The sequence below is a fragment of the Podarcis erhardii genome, assembly GCF_964252035.2.
Source record: "Podarcis erhardii genome assembly, chromosome: 15".
NCBI classification, from domain to species: domain Eukaryota; kingdom Metazoa; phylum Chordata; class Lepidosauria; order Squamata; family Lacertidae; genus Podarcis; species Podarcis erhardii.
Window position 1 is genome coordinate 28404745 of NC_138505.1, and position 16363 is coordinate 28421107.

The 16363-nt window shown below is 42.7% G+C and overlaps 1 protein-coding gene and 1 gene segment (V, D, J or C); both read left to right on the plus strand.

Moving 5' to 3' along the window:
- The window catches only part of LOC309330920 (immunoglobulin lambda-1 light chain-like), a 117275-nt gene extending 101360 nt beyond the window's left edge, over nt 1-15915 (plus strand). For all 3 annotated transcript variants that reach the window (XM_081842871.1, XM_081842873.1, XM_081842872.1), the window contains exons 3-4: nt 11985-12022; nt 15356-15915. In XM_081842871.1, the coding sequence (XP_081698997.1) occupies nt 11985-12022; nt 15356-15675 (358 nt within the window). In that variant the 3' untranslated portion in view covers nt 15676-15915. The remainder of the gene's footprint in view (nt 1-11984; nt 12023-15355) is intronic.
- LOC309329734 (Ig lambda chain C region-like) lies at nt 2754-7919 on the plus strand (the record flags this gene model as incomplete). The annotated part of the segment is given in 2 exons: nt 2754-2829; nt 7360-7919.
- Nucleotides 15916-16363: the final 448 nt, after the last annotated feature.

The window sequence follows — 16363 nt, forward strand, 5'->3', positions numbered from 1 at the left end:
GCCATATGTACACAATGGGTACCAGGAATGCCAACTTGACTCCGCAAATGTGGCTGTCTGGCACCGTAGGTGCAATGAAGTGATCATGGCCCTGGCACAGAAATTTGTGGGTGCCCGGCCCCTTCATGGGGAATTTTGTGGGTACTCAGGGCACCAGGGAGTGAACCTATGATGGGTATCAAATGTCAGGGAGCATCAAATGGTGAGGATTTACACCAGCTCAGCAAGCAGGTCTCTCCTTAGCCAGCTCCCACTTTTTTATTTCCAACTCGTCCATGGAGGGTCAGCTTCCTCCCCTTCACTCTCAAAGTTCTCCAGCTGCTGCATCTCACCTCTCCTCAGCATCCAACTGGACCCTACTTAAGCCAGAGGTCTCTTGACCAAAGTTGTCTTCCATTCCATGCCTCATGCTCACAGATTCACCCCCATAACAATGAGCAGCAGCCCCCACTGCATCTCCCCCAGTTTCTGCCTACGATGGACTACTACAAACACACACAACAGGGCAATTATGATCGAAATGCACATCTACAATGTTTCAAAGAGGTCTTCCACAGCATCATTTGTTTATTATAGTCTGTCTATGCCGTCCTTCCTTCCAAAGGAGCCCAATTTGCCACAGGCAGCGTTTCATGTGTACCTGCTGTTATTTAGGCCTGAACATATGTAAGCAGACATGGTCCAAGGTACCTTGCTGACCAGGTGACCATGGCTGAACCTCATGGATGGTTCAACAGGTAAACACTCTACCTTGGAACTAATTGCCACTCAAATGAGATACATAAATCAGAATAATAAAAGCCATCAGTTTGTGATTATCGGCTTTGCAGAAGTCTGCTGAAAAGCCTGTTCCTGTTGGCTTCTATCTATGAAATCCTTGGTGCTGACCACAAAATCCATGGTGCAGTGCAATTCGGATCAAAATACACTTGCAGGGAAACTTCCCAGGCCTGCGTTATTTTACACAGGAAGTTGGACAGTGTGCAAATGAGAGAAGTCAGAAGCCATAGAAGCAATCGAGAGTTTCTTCTACCCACAAATCCTAAGTGCCAGATTATGCATCAGTGGAAGCATCTCTGTTTCACCCTGAATAAATGAAATTCATTGGCACCTCTCAAAACTCAATAACAAGTTCATTTTTTAAAAATCAGTGATAACTGTTTTCTCTGAAGCATACCTGTAGCTGATTAGGGAAGTTCATATTTAAGCTCCAGTGCATTGAGTTGAAATTATAAGAAGACAAAGCTTCACTGCTTACAGATTAATTCACTTGTGAGGCCTCTTGTAAGAAACAGGGCCATCATCTGCTGCACAAAATCAATGGTTTGGTTCTCCTGTAGAGATCTAGATAGGATGACTAAAGCAAAGGTAGACAACATGGTGGCTTCCAGATGTTTTGGACTACAATGCCCATCATCCACAGTTAGGATGGCCAATGCTTAGGGACGATAGGAGTTGTAGTCCACAGGAACTGAAGGGCACCACAGTGGCTTCCCATGGACCAGAGAAATCCATCTACAATACTCCTAACATTTAGAAATGAATAACTTGGAACAGAACTACTTGGAAGTCAAGAGATTCTTCCAGATACTCAGCACAGACTGTATCCGCCTTGCCCAGAGATGAGCCAGGTAAGTATGACATTTTTCTTCCCAAACATACTGCTATGTACAATATTTCATTGCATGTGCCATTGACTCTAAGCATTCTCTAAAACTGTATTTGAACTCCTTGTTTTGACTGGTGTTTGTATACCGCTTTATGAAACATTGGATTTCTGGGGAAAGCAGCTTATAAATCTATTAAAAATAAACTTCTTCAGAATTGGGGGGAAATATGTCACCGTGGCGCTGTCAGTTAAACCAAAGAGTGTACGACTTGCCAATCTGAGCGTCGGCGGTTCGAATCCCTGCAACGGGGTGAGCTCCCGTTGCTCGGTCCCTGCTCCTGCCAACCTAGCAGTTCGAAAGCACATCAAAATGCAAGTAGATAAATAGGTACCACTCCGGCAGGAAGGTAAACGGCATTTCTGTGCGCTGCTATGGTTCGCCAGAAGCGGCTTAGTCATGCTGGCCACATGACCCGGAAGCTATACGCCGGCTCCCTCAGCCACTAAAGCGAGATGAGCGCCACAAACCCAGAATTGGTCACGACTAGACCTAATGGTCAGGGGTCTCTTTACCTTTACCTATGTATACCGTAAGGACAATAGCAGTTCTCCTACTGCCCATTCTATTTCCAAATGGGATAGTTGTCGCATTGTGAAGGAACAGCAGGTTTTTGTCAAGCTGTGTGTCACTGTGGTTCGTCTTCGGAGGAGGGACTCACTTGACTGTCCTTGGTAAGTCACTGAATTTATCAGTCCTTTCCAAACCTGTGGCAATATTTTAACTTTTCCATCACTTTTGCCCTCTTTTCCTTCTCCGGCTGTCATTTACTTTGCAATGAGAATTTACTATAAACGGTATTTGAAATCCTAGCCAGAGCTGAATTGTGCAAACCCATTTTGCAGGTTTCTTCTCTCCTCAATAGCACTGGAAAGTTAGGGGTGGACGGGGATTTCTTTTCCTTAGTCTAGGTCCTTGTGACAGTATTTGGGGGGAAATATATCAAAATAGCCTTGGTGGCTGAACCATTGGATGCTAAAGATGGCAAAAAAATAAAACTGAGCTGTAATGTCACTGTAAGTAAAACAGAAGTTGTCCTATTACCCATACTAATCCCATATGGGATAGTTGTCAATGGCCTTGTGAAGGAACAGCAGGTTTTTGTACAGCTTTGTGTCACTGTGGTATGTCTTCGGAGGAGGGACCCACCTGACTGTCACAGGTAAGTCACTGAATTTATCACAACCCTTTCCATACCTGTGACTATATTCTAACTTTTCCATCATTTTTGCCCTCTTTTCCTTCTCTGACTGTAAAGCTGACTTTAGGGTTTCTGTTGTTTAGTTTACAATGAGCCTTTAATAGAAACTGTATTTGTAATCCTAGCCAGAGCAGGATGTCGCAAATCTGTTTTACATGCCTCTTCTCTCCTCAATAACACTGGGAAATTATTGGTGGGTCATTGTGCCAATCTTTGAAAATGTTTCTATCAAATTCCCCTTCCTGGCTAACCTTGACATAATCTTACTGTTGGGTGGAAAAGATGGCAGAGAAGTAAATTTGAGTTGTAGTGTTCCTTCCAGGTACCCAATATGATTTATGAGGAAGGTTGAATCAGTTTCTAATGGTGCTCCAAAATCCATATTAGTGCAAGAGACCAACCAAAATGTAATAAAATAGTGTGGAGAATCTCAGCTTTCCAGACCATTCTGGAGAACTGATAAACCTGAAGACTGCCCTGTGACATTTGGGCTGGGTTTATAAATGTATAGTCCTACTGTAGATTTCTGGATTTTTCTTAGGAACTAATGTGGCTCTCTTTACTTTTTCTATTGTGGGTCTTCGTATCTAGAATCATAGAACAGATTCTGTTCAAAAGAACTGTTTCTTGTTTTGTCAAACTCAGTATTCCACAGGCGCAGGCTCCCAAACGACTTTTAAAATAAAAATCTGAAGATGTTCAACATTTTGTTGATAGTTAAATGTAGCCACGTAAAATGTAAACCACAGTCTACATATTTCAGCAAAACTGAATGGGTTTTTAGGAAAAACTTGAAGTGAGGGTTTTGCAAGAAGGCTAAGAGAGATCTAAACTGATATATCTAGAAAATTCACCTGAGATTTAAGGGGCATGATGGAATCAAATGCAACAAGTTTCATTTTTTAACTGAAATAGAGGCACAGCAGGAGAGAGAATTAACCAATTTCCCTATTTCTTTAGTCTCAATTCTCACACCCTAAACTTAATATTGGTCTCACTGGGGGAAAAATATGTGGGTCCTTTTATTTTTATTTGCAAGTATAAAAGGAAGGAGCAAAGCCAAAGACACTAGGTTATATCTAATACTAGTCCTGTTTGGATTAAACCAATTGCAGGCATAAAAAACTTACGTTCACTCATTTCAGTGGGTCTTTTTGGATTAAAACCGAGTTGCAATCTACCCAGCTGGCACTGGCAATAAGAATATTCCATTAATCCTAATGTAAATATAAATATAGGCAGATTTACAAATAGGTATATAAATGATACTGATCATTATAAGCCAAGCATTAAAAGGGAGAAAGCCCAGGGAGCTCTTCAGACCGCTGTGGCACCTTCAGACCCAGAGGGGCTTAACAATCAATTTGTCTCCCATGGGAATTCTGGGAATTGTAGCTCTGTGAGGGGAATAGAGGGATCTTAAAATCTCTCCGCAACCTTTCCAAACTACTGTTCCCAGAGTTCTTTGGAGGAAGCCATGACTATTTAGAGTGCTTTGATCCTATTTTAAATGGATTGTGCAAATGGGTCTATACAAAGAGGGGTAGATCTGCTTGGAAATGTGTGCATGTTGGGGGGAAAGATGGTGAATGTGAACTGATTTGAAAACATGGGAAACGGAACTTAAGCCCAGGAAAATAAGAAACTAAAATTGACCCATTAACGTATCCCTGTTACCTGACTACAACACTTGCCAATAGGATGCCTTATTCAGAGGTGCTTGTTCTTTTTCTCTAACCATAGTTTAAATCATATTATTATTATTATTATTATTATTATTATTATTATTATTATTATTATTTGGATAAAAACCCATGCTCCTATTCTGCTTTCAGTGAAGCCATCTGCTAACATATGAGAAGGGGACAGAGTTTTCTCTGATTTACCCCACCCAACTGAGGTCTACCCTGGCTTAAAATTCATTCCAGATGGTTGTGGGACCTTCTGAACAGTGTGAGGTTGTTGGCAGCAAGGGGAAGGGGGAACAAGAGAAAAACATCTCCCCCTTTTTATGTTAAAAAAATAATAATAACTGGAAGGGATTTCACCTCAGTGATTTTTACTCTCCAGATTCAGAGTTAAGACTTGTTTACAGAAGTGAAATGCTGTCTTTCCCCTCTATATGGCTGCGCCAGCGAGCAAAAATGGTTGTTGCTTGGACTCCCAAATGGGCAGAGTGCTGTTGCACTCTGTTCATGCTTGTGAGCTTCCCATGGACACCCAGTTGATCACTGTGAGAGCAGAATGGAGGACTAGATGGGCCATTGCAACCCTGATCCAGCAGACCTCTTATTTTCTGATGCTCTTCGAGGCCATTTTGCAATACCCGTTGCCATGGATCAAAAGCACAGAGAGGGCTGTTGCTCTCAAAATCTTTTTGCAAGCTTCCAATAGATACAAGGTTGACTGCTATGAGCACAGTGTCCCAAGCCAGCTGGGCTTCTCACCTGATCCAGAAGGGCTCATCTTATTGACTTTAAAATATTTATGTGCAATGAAAGTTCACCCCCTCTGAGAGCAAACAGGGTGCTTTATTGATCTCTCCTTCACTATGGCAGCCAGTATAAATATGTGGGTCATTTCCCCAGAAGAACTTGTAATTTTGAACAATCCTTTGTACAGTGGTACCTCTGGTTACGTACTTAATTTGTTCTGGAGGGCTGTACTTAACCTGAAACTGTTCTTAACCTGAAGCACCACTTTAGCTAATGGGGCCTCCTGCTGCTGCCGCGCCGCCGGAGCACAATTTCTGTTCTCATCCTGAAGCAAAGTACTTAACCCGAGGTAATATTTCTGGGTTAGCAGAGTCTGTAACCTGAAGCGTATGAAACCTGAGGCGTATGTAACCTGAGGCACCACTGTACTTAAGAACAAGTGACCAGTCCAAACTGTGCATTGATCTTGTCCACTCCTGACCATGTCAGGGATGGGGTAACATAGTAACCCTCTACCTGTGCCCGGATGCTGTGACTCCAGAAATCACATCAGCCCTGGCCATGCTTAATGGGGCTGTCACCGATTGGAGAGACACAGATTCTACATCCCTGCTTTATGCTGACTGGCAGCACTTGCACGGTTATGGGATAGGGAGATCTGAACAGCTTTCTTCTTTCTTTGGCTGAGTAAAATTGTCTTCCATAAACACAGTTTTAAAAGTGAGTCTGTAAGTGACTGTGGAGGCCAATTCTGGATCCACAAGTCCTTCCACAGTGGAGACATGGGTTTCTGGGTGGGCGTTGGTCATGGTGAGGGTTTGCCGAGCGTGCCCTCCTCTTAGCGTGTTTCTCCCTTTCGTTCTGAGTTCGAGCATCTACAAAGTCCACAACACCTTTGGTAAAAGCTGTTCTCCAACTGGAGTGCTCGCAGGCCAATGCTTCCCAGTTGTCGGTTATTATACAGTGGTACCTCGGGTTACATACACTTTAGGTTACATACACTTCAGGTTACAGACTCTGCTAACCCAGAAATAGTACCTCGGGTTAAGAACTTTGCTTCAGAATAAGAACAGAAATCGTGCAGCAGCGGTGCAGAGGCAGCAGGAGGCCCCATTAGCTAAAGTGGTGCTTCAGGTTAAGAACAGTTTCAGGTTAAGAACAGACCTCCAGAACGAATTAAGTTCTTAACCCAAGGTACAACTGTACTGTACTTAATTTTTTTAAATTTGCCTTAAGAGTCTTTAAATCTCTTTTGTTGACCACCAGCATTGCACTTCCCATTTTTAAGTTCAGAATAGAGTACAGTGGTACCTCCAGTTGCAAATGGTTGGATCCCAAAGAATTCGCAACTGGAGGTGCAGCTACTGTGCATGTGCGTGGCACTGTTTAGCCCTTCTGCGCATGCGTGCACAGTGAAACCTGGAAAAATACTTCTGGGTTTGCCGCGTACATATCCCGAAGGATACGTAACCAGAGATCAACGTAAGTAGAGGTACCACTGTAGTTGCTTTGGAAGACTATAATCAGGCATCTGCACAAGATGATCAGTCCAACTTTGCTTCTTCCAGTACACTGGCCTGTCTTCCCAAATGATGTGTAAAATTTGACAGCAGCTCTTTAGTGTCTATGGCGTTCTAGATGTAGATATTCCTAACTGGACTGATGTAGTCTAAACTCTTCCTTTCACAGATCACCACAGATCAAACATGCCAAGAATGCCTATGTTGCTTCATAGACCATAATATATATTGCATGGGCTGAAACATGTGTTTGTTGCACGACAACATTTTTGGTTGCTATAAAGGAATACGACCTGGTCCTCCTGGGCCTTTTTCATAGAATCATAAAGAGCTGTAAGACATCTTGTAGGACACTTTCAGCTCAAGGTATAGTTTCCAGATAGTCAAATGTCCTTACAAAACATTTCAGGACACAACTTTGGGGAATAGAGTCAGATAGTACTTCCTTTATGAAATCAAATAAATTATTATATGTGTCAAATATTTAATACCCCCCTGAGACACGACACTTAACCAGATTTCCCCTTGACTTCCAGGTCAGCCAACAGTACCTCCAACAGTGAACGTCTTCCCACCATCCCCAGAAGAACTGAAGAGCTCAGACAAAGCCACCGCGGTGTGTCTCATGGATGGCTTTTATCCAGGCACTGTCCAAGTTACCTGGCAGGCTGATGGCGCCACCATCTCCTCTGGGGTGGAGACAACCACGCCCACCAAGCTGAATGACAAGTACGCGGCCAGCAGCTACCTCAGCATGAAAAAGTCCGACTGGGAGAGCTATGAGACAGTCACCTGCAAAGTGACGCATGATGGGAAGACCGTTGAGAAGGTGGTGAGGAGATTGGACTGTGCCTAAAGGCTGGATGGGTCTGATGAGTTCCTCGTGCCTCCAGAAGCCGAGAAGAAAGAGTCCTTTCATGTTCAAGGGGGCCAAGTTTATTCTCTGATTTCCTCTAATGCTACATTGATCCATCAAGTCTGTTTTCTTTCCTATGTCGTTCCCCTCCCCACACCTCCTCCCTTCCTCTTCTCCCTGGAATCTCCTTTGTATGTTGGCTTATAATGTTAGCAAATTAATAAAATGTCATACATTTCACCAGTGTTTTTTCTTGACCAACTTATTTATTCCATCTCCTTCAAGCAGGTTGTAGTCATGGTTTCCTGTCATATTACAGAAGGAAGTGTGCTGTTACTCTGCCAAATTGACTCAGCTCAGGTCGACAGCTGGTAGCAGCAGTGGTAAAAGCAGTGTGATTTCATGGAAACATAGGAATTGGCCTTCTCCCAAGTCAGCCCAGTGGGCCATCTAGGTGGGCATTTTCTACACTGGTGGGATGTGGCTTTCCTGGAGATCAGGCAGGGTTCTCTATATGCAGCGATTTTTTCTGTGGGGATGCAGGGGGACGCATACCCCTAACCATTTTGTGAATCTAATGGGAGAAGAAAAAAATTAGTTTCTTCTCTAGCACATTGAATCGTCTGTTCCATTGCTACCCCCATTGGCGGCCTTTTGTCCATTTACTGTGTTTATTTTTCTCAAATTGAACTATAAAATGGTGATTTTCTTGAGTCAAAATGAGAATAACTCTAAACATTTTTTTAAAAAAATAAAAAAGCACTGTCTATATGTGACCTGTGATCCTTTCCAATGAGCAGTGCTTTATCTAAACAGGTTCCAGTGCTAGAGGAGCAGAGCTACATAATGGCTCAGCAACCTTTTTAGTATTATTATTGCGATCAACTGATCCTTTCAATTGCGTTTTTTTAAAAAAATGAATTGGCTTCCTTTGCCCAGTGGAAGTTGACTGGTTGTCGTTCCACTCCATGATTCATTTCAGGTGGTCTTTCAAACATTCCCAAACATTGCCACTGGTCTGCCATCTTCTTCAAGCCACAATATGGAGAGTGGTCCATTTGGGTCCATAGGTACAAATGTTGCCCTGGTCCACCAACCCTGGTCCACCAACCCCAGTGTCCTCAGGAAGACCCAACTTGCCTGCCTTCTGTACAACAGATGGCTCTGCCTCTACTTGGCTCTAGCCCTACTTTCCACCCAGTCAGTTTCATTGCTCTGATTGCTTTGGGAAGGCAATATGAAGAGCCGATAGCCTCCAGTGAATGAAAGTCATAGGTTTCCCTGAAGAATAGGATAAATTCTTTTAAAACGTCTTTAAGCATGTCTAACTGCTTCTGAAGACCATGTGGAATGATTGGTATAAGAACAGTATACCTGAAGGAGCGTCTCCACCCCCATCGTTCAGCCCAGACACTGAGGTCCAGCTCCAAGTGCCTTCTGGTGGTTCCCTGCCTGCAAGAAATGAGGTTACAGGGAACCCATCAGAGGCCTTCTCAATAGTGGCACCCGTCCTGTGGAACACCCTCCCATCAGATGTCAAGGAAATAAACAACTATCTGACTTTTAGAAGACATCTGAAGGCAGCCCTGTTTAGGGAAGTTTTTAATGTCTGATGTTTCATCGCTTTTATTTTTAATAATAATATTCTGTTGGGAGCCGCCCAGCCAGATGGGCGGTGTATAAATATATTATTATTATTATTATTATTATTATTATTATTATTATTATTACAATGACATACTGAAAAAAGTGACCTGCTTACTGTGCTAGCATAAATCCTGGTTAATAATAATAATAATAATAATAATAATAATTCCCATACACCACTTTGGTACTTCCTCTTTCCCCATTTTTAGAATGAAAGGTAACTCCTGAACAGAGATATGAAAACCTACAAGAAGAAAAGTGGAAAAATTGAGGAAACTCATTTCCCCAGAAATATTTCCAAGTTGTTCTTTCCCCCTATTTATTGCCCCCAAAATTGAAAGGATAACCACAAAAATTGGTAGGGGGACAATTTTTTCCATATTTTCCCCCAGGTCTTCACATCTCTAGTGCTTCTGATGTAAATGTCCACCTCATCTGTTATCCTGTTTCCCACAGCTGGTAGTCGGGTGGCCTTCAGGGACAGCCAGGTATGCTTCCAGGAAGCCCACAAGAAGGCAACTCTGAGGAACCCCACATTAGTTGCTAGCAGTGGGCACTTCTACATGTAAATGAGAAGACAAATATTTTCTCCCTCATCAGCCTTCTCCCTCCCCTGTTTTTCTCACATCCACCCTGCTCCATGACAAAACCCTTCCACCCCAAAAGAGATAACCATCCACTTCATTTTGATACCTCAAAATAAGAGAGGGTCTCCAACTTTAATTTCTGAGTGTCGGCTTAAAATATCAGCCTACTGTTGACATCCACGGGAGACTACAGAACCCATGATACAGTGCAACTGTGATCAAAATACACCTCCACAGAAACATCCCAGGCCTGTGTAAGGCAGGGAATGGAAGCAAGAACCACCACAGCAGAGGCAAATAGCAAAGCATAGGTTCCAGCGTTTCTCTAATCAAAACAGGGACATCCTATTCCACAAGAGTAATTTTACTATTAATATCCTTCCCATCTGAGTGGGTTGCCCCAGCTACTCAAGGCAGCTTCCAACATATATAAAACCACAATAAAACATTTTTTAAAAGAAAACCTTCCCTATACAAGGCTGCCATAAGATGGAACCGCGGGTTGGATAACTCAATTCCCTTCAACATTTCTCTGATGAAAACAGGGATGTCCTAAGGAAAAGGGGCCTCTTTATGGATCACTGCCTTGTCATGGCAAAGGGGCTTGAATAACTCAGTGTAGCTATGAGTTATGGTGTGCAAGGCCACCCAAGACGGACAGGTCTTAGCCGAGAATTTAGACTAAATATGATCCACCTGGAGAAGGAACTGGCAATCCACTCCAGTATTTTGCCAAGAAAACTCCATGGACATAAAAAAGGAGTAGCTTTGAGAAGAAAGTGAGAGTTTCCAAGGCATGCCCTGGTTCATGGGATCATGGAGTGTCAAACACAATTAAGATGACTAAACAACAACAACAAAAGGAAAAAGGGAGACATTCTGGGATCAAAGCAGAAACTGGGGTGGCTTCTGTAAATCCAGGGCTGGTCCCTGGAGAGACTGACAGCGTTATTTTTAAGGTATTTTAAATGGTTTCTCAAAGGGTTAAGATGTCATACTAGCTGCTCATTACAGGTAAGTTCCTATGTATTGTCAAAGAAACGGTTCAATGCCTTGAGTTAATTTATAAGAAACTTTTGCAGCATAGATAAAACTTCACTGTCTGTGTGATCTCTTCTAAGAAACAATTTCTTCATTAACTGGATGTGTTACTGTTTCCCAGAAAGGTAAGGTTGCCTGACTAATTCATTCTTTGGGAATTCTGATGCAAACTGATATGATCTTGGCCCCATGGGCTAAGGTGCAAATTAGTCATCTTTGGATTTTGTGTTTCTCCAAATTTTGCGATACAGTTCTTAGCTTAAAAAAATCAAGGATCTGCATCTTAGCATCAAATCTGTTTTCAGAAATGCATGATTTGAGAGAAATATGTATATTGGGAAAAATATGTTCAAAATTAACCATGTTTGTGGCAAATTAAATAACAATAGCAATTGTAGATTAATGTGGGAAGGGGACCAAAGGGACTTACAAGTGGAAATGGATTTATGAATGAATATGGATCTATGAATGGACATGGACTGGAAATAAACTGACCCATTCATCTCTACCACTGGAAAATTTGTTGGATAAAGGACTTCATCTAACATACTCCCTGCATCCAAGAACAGACTGTCTGGGCAATGGAAGATCTACAACCAGGAAGATTTACAAAGAGTCACGTACCGGTATTTTAAAAATAACTGTCATGGTTTGATAACAAGACCTTATCATTGTCACCCCAGAGAAAGGTTTGTTTTATTTTTTTCAAAAAAAGAAATGCACCATTGCCTACAACTTCTTTGGAAACAGTACAATATTCTTTTAGAAAATGCATACCATTGTTTATTGCCCCCTGTCATGTCCTGTGGCGAGAATGGGGAAACAGTTTGGCCCTCTGGACATGACTGGAATCCCAGCTCCTGCCAATACAAGTCAGCATGGTCAATGGTCAATGATGATGGAAGTCATAGTCAAGCAAGATTTGGGGGGGGGGTCCCAGGTCTGCCTACGCCTCCCAGATGGACTGAGGTTCTGTACCATTTCACACCTGAGAGGGAGGCAGGTTTTTGTACAGCCGTGTGTCACTGTGGTGGGTCTTCGGAGGAGGAACCCACTTGACTGTCACAGGTAAGTCACCAAATTTATCCTGAATCTTTCTGTACCCGATGCAATATTCTAATATTTCCATCATTTTTTGCCTTCTTTTCATTCTCTGGTTCTTGATTGACTTTTGGGCTTTTCGTATTATATCTACGCTGATTCTTTCATAGGGACTGTTGAATTGTTAAAAAACCAGGCAGTGGGTTATAAAAAATCCTATTCACTGCATGTAGAAACAAAGATGGATCGGTTTAATCCTACTTCTCGGGTGGTGGGGTGCGTCAATGAAATGTCTCTATAAACTCTGTCAGTCTTTCCCACTGGGCGGAAATTATGTTCGAAAACTGAGTTTGAGTTGTGGCATCTCCTATACAACTGGATTACATCTGATGGGATTCACTGATTCTGCTATTAAGAATCCTGACTGTGAATGAACAAAAATAGAGTAAAATAGATAGTTTATAAACTTGCAACAAGCTCTTTTTAAATATTCACTGAGAGTTTCCATCTAGATTTTACTTTAATGATAGAAACTATGCAATTGTTTTTCCAAAGTTGAACTGAGTTTTGTGAATGCCACTTCATCAAAATGAAATGGTAGATCTTATTCTCCTTTTGGGGGGGGGGGTTATTCTGAGAAATGCAATCCAAAATCCATAACAATAGCACTGTTGATGTCTATGCAACTGCACTGGCAGAAGTAGACTATGAATTTTAGCCTTACGCAGTGACTTTAGCGAGATTGTAGGAAAAGAACCACTTTATTGAGTGCATACAAGTGCATGCAAAACCAAGATATTAGACCCTGGGATGCCATAAAATTTAAAGACACCCAATTGTTCAAATTGTCATGTCACCCTCTAAGACATCTAGATGAAATCAGTCTTGAAGATGGAAATCAGGAGCCTATTATAACTATAAGAGAATACAGGTGCCTGATGGCCACCATCAAAGCCGATTTCACAGATGTATCAGTTTTTTCACATGTTGACTTGAATCCGCATGAGCTAAGTATTTGATCTCAGAGCTAATTCCTCTGGGGCATGCTATTTTAAAGATCTGATATTCTAAAGTAGGCTGGGTATAGAAGGCATTGGAGTCCAAGCATCCTTTCTGAGAAAGGTTTGCTGGAACTATTTTTGAGCTTCCACAATGTCACCACATTGAATTATTTTCAAAGAGGTTTCTCCAAGAGAAACTCTTCTTAGATTGCACCCAGAATTGTCCATCAGTTCATTGCAAGGATGGGACAACCTGTGACTCCTCCAGATTTTTCTGGGCTGCAGCTCGCAATAAACCTGGCCATTAGCCGTGCTGGTCAAAACTATGGAGAATTGAGTCCAGCTACTCAAAACAGGTTCCCCCTGTTTTGATAGACTCAGTTTTTTTAGGGAGAATGTCTTCTTCCAGAATATATTAGTGATTCCATGGCAGGAGTAAGTGGCAGAATCCAACCATTCCAATGCATTTACTGGAATCGAGTCAACATATATATATATATTTTAAAATACATCTGTTTGGGAAAACCCTGCTATAACGTATAGTATTCTCTTACAATTCTGTGTGATACCAAAGCTAATTCCTCTAGGACATCCTATTTTAAAGATCTGATCTTCTAAGAAGGGCTGAGAATGTGGTCAGTGGCGATGAGATTATGATAACAGATTACTAATTCACAAAAGCTCAGTCCATCATCCCCAATTGTCCCTAGTTACCAGTGATAGGTATGGTTTTCTGATGTCTGTTCCTGGTCAATGTTTCCTGCATTTGTCCACATAATAACTTTGGGAGATGCCTTATTGAGCAGTTAGATGTGAAACCCATGGCCCTCCAAACATTGTTGAGCTCCAGTTCCTATCAACTGCAAATGCTTAGAGATTATGGGAGTCATAGCCCAACCACATCTGAATAACCAGAGCTTTCACATCCCAGTATGAGAGTATTCAGTGTTCAATGATTCTGCTTCCTCCGCTGTAGAAGTTAGATTTATGGATGGATGTATCTTGTGCCCATATAAGTACATTGGTCTTGGTTTATAGAAGTACAAAAAAGTTGGCCAGGGGGGTGGTAAAAGTGAGAAAAATATGAGGAAAAACTTGAAGAAACTGTGTCTGTTTAGCTGGGACAAGAAAAAGCTGAGCTGGGGTATAAAGAACAATATCTGAAAGGCTATCACCCAGAAGAGGACAACAGCCTGTTCTCTGGTGCCCCAAAGGGCAGATCCAATTAAGTTTGCAGAAAGATAAGCTTCCAGTTGGTGAGAGAAGTTTAGCAACACCAACCAGTTATGTAGAGGGTTTCTGATTTGTTGACCATCATAAAGGGAATGATGATGTAATTACCTATAAAGATGGTGGGTCTTCAACTGTAGGCTGGACAGAGTTCTGCTGAGATCACTCTAGCTCTGGATCCCCTGCAGCAAGCAGGATGTTGGACTAGGTAACCTGCAGGAGCCCTTTCATAATTCCTCATTCTCTATGGCTCTCCAACTCTATGATTCTATAGACTTACACTCCATGCAGTGCTCAGATTGCCGCATTAACCCATTAAGCAACTATGGAAGCATATATTGAATCACCCACTGACTAGGCAGTGGAAGCTGGTCCATTTGGGTCAATAGGGTGCTACCCCATCAACCTCAATGTGCCCTCAGCCAGCGCTCACATGACTGCTTTCTTACTTGCAACCACTACGGGGCTGGCCCTGGCTGTCAGCTTTTCCTCCTTAGTCTCAGTGTTACTCTTCTAGTACTCAGCAGGGAAGAGGATGGGGAAAAAATTAGAATGAGTTGGCTTCGCCTGTCACTGGTTCCAGCTCTGCCTAACATTGATCTCCCTTGCTTTCTGCTGCACCAATCCCAATAAGCATCACTGTAATGAAGGCAGGTTCTCAGCATATATCTAAGCAGAAGAGTATATTTAAGCAAGCCTTCTACAAATTAAATTAATCCAGCAGGCAGATTGTCCAGCAATGTGCAATGGTGAGGAACAAGGGAAATGGCTTGGCCAGCAATAGGGTGTTCCAATGAGTGTCTGCCAATTCTTATTTCTGAGCTGCTGAGGGTAAGTTAGACTCAGTATCATATATCAGTCCAAAAGGAAGAACAGGGTGCTTCTGAAACACACTCAGAGTGTCCTGCTCTGATTACAGCACAACCAGGACCTACACTCTGAGGACTGGGAGACAGCCTTCCCAAACTAGAAGACATGACTTCCAGAGGCGTTTGTTTTTTAAACAAGGAAATAGGATCCGATTTCAATTCCTTTATGAAATCAAATAAATTACGCAATCCTATATGACTCTATTATATAATATTCCCCTGAGACACGACACTTAACCCGATTTCCCCTTGACTTCCAGGTCAGCCAACAGTACCTCCAACAGTGAACGTCTTCCCACCATCCCCAGAAGAATTGAAGAGCTCAGACAAAGCCACCGCGGTGTGTCTCATGGATGGCTTTTACCCAGGCACTGTCCAAGTTACCTGGCAGGCTGATGGCGCCACCATCTCCTCTGGGGTGGAGACAACCACGCCCACCAAGCTGAATGACAAGTATGCGGCCAGCAGCTACCTCAGCATGAAAAAGTCCGACTGGGAGAGCTATGAGACAGTCACCTGCAAAGTGACGCATGATGGGAAGACCGTTGAGAAGGTGGTGAGGAGATTGGACTGTGCCTAAAGGCTGGATGGGTCTGATGAGTTCCTCATGCCTCCAGAAGCCGAGAAGAAAGAGTCCTTTCATGTTCAAGGGGGCCAAGTTTATTCTCTGATTTCCTCTAATGCTACGTTGATCCATCAAGTCTGGTTTCCTTCCTATGTCGTTCCCCTCCCCACACCTCCTCCCTTCCTCTTCTTCCTGGAATCTCCTTTGTATGTTGGCTTATAATGTTAGCAAATTAATAAAATGTCATACATTTCACCGGTGTGATTTCTTGACCCACTCATTTATTCCATCTCCTTCAAACAGGTTGTGTTCATGGTTTCCTGTCATATTACACTCTGTGCTACACAGAAGGAAGTGTGCTGTCACTCAGCCAAAATGCACTCAGCTCAGGTCGACGGCTGGTAGCAGCAGTGATAAAAGCAGTGTGATTTCATGGGAATGTAGGAAGCAGCCTTCTCCCAAATCTGCCCATTGGTCTATCTAGGTGGGCATTTTCTACACTGGTGGGCTGTGGCTTTCCTGGAGATCAGGCAGGGTTTTCTCTTAGTCCCACCTACCAATTCAGCTCCTGGGAAATGGAAAAGGTGGATTTGGGATCAGGATGCATCCCAGAATCATTTCGGGGGGGTATTTCAAACATTCCCAAAAATCCCTTCCAATCTGACATGTTCTTTCTTCAACTCAGTGGAGCTCTTGTTGCATT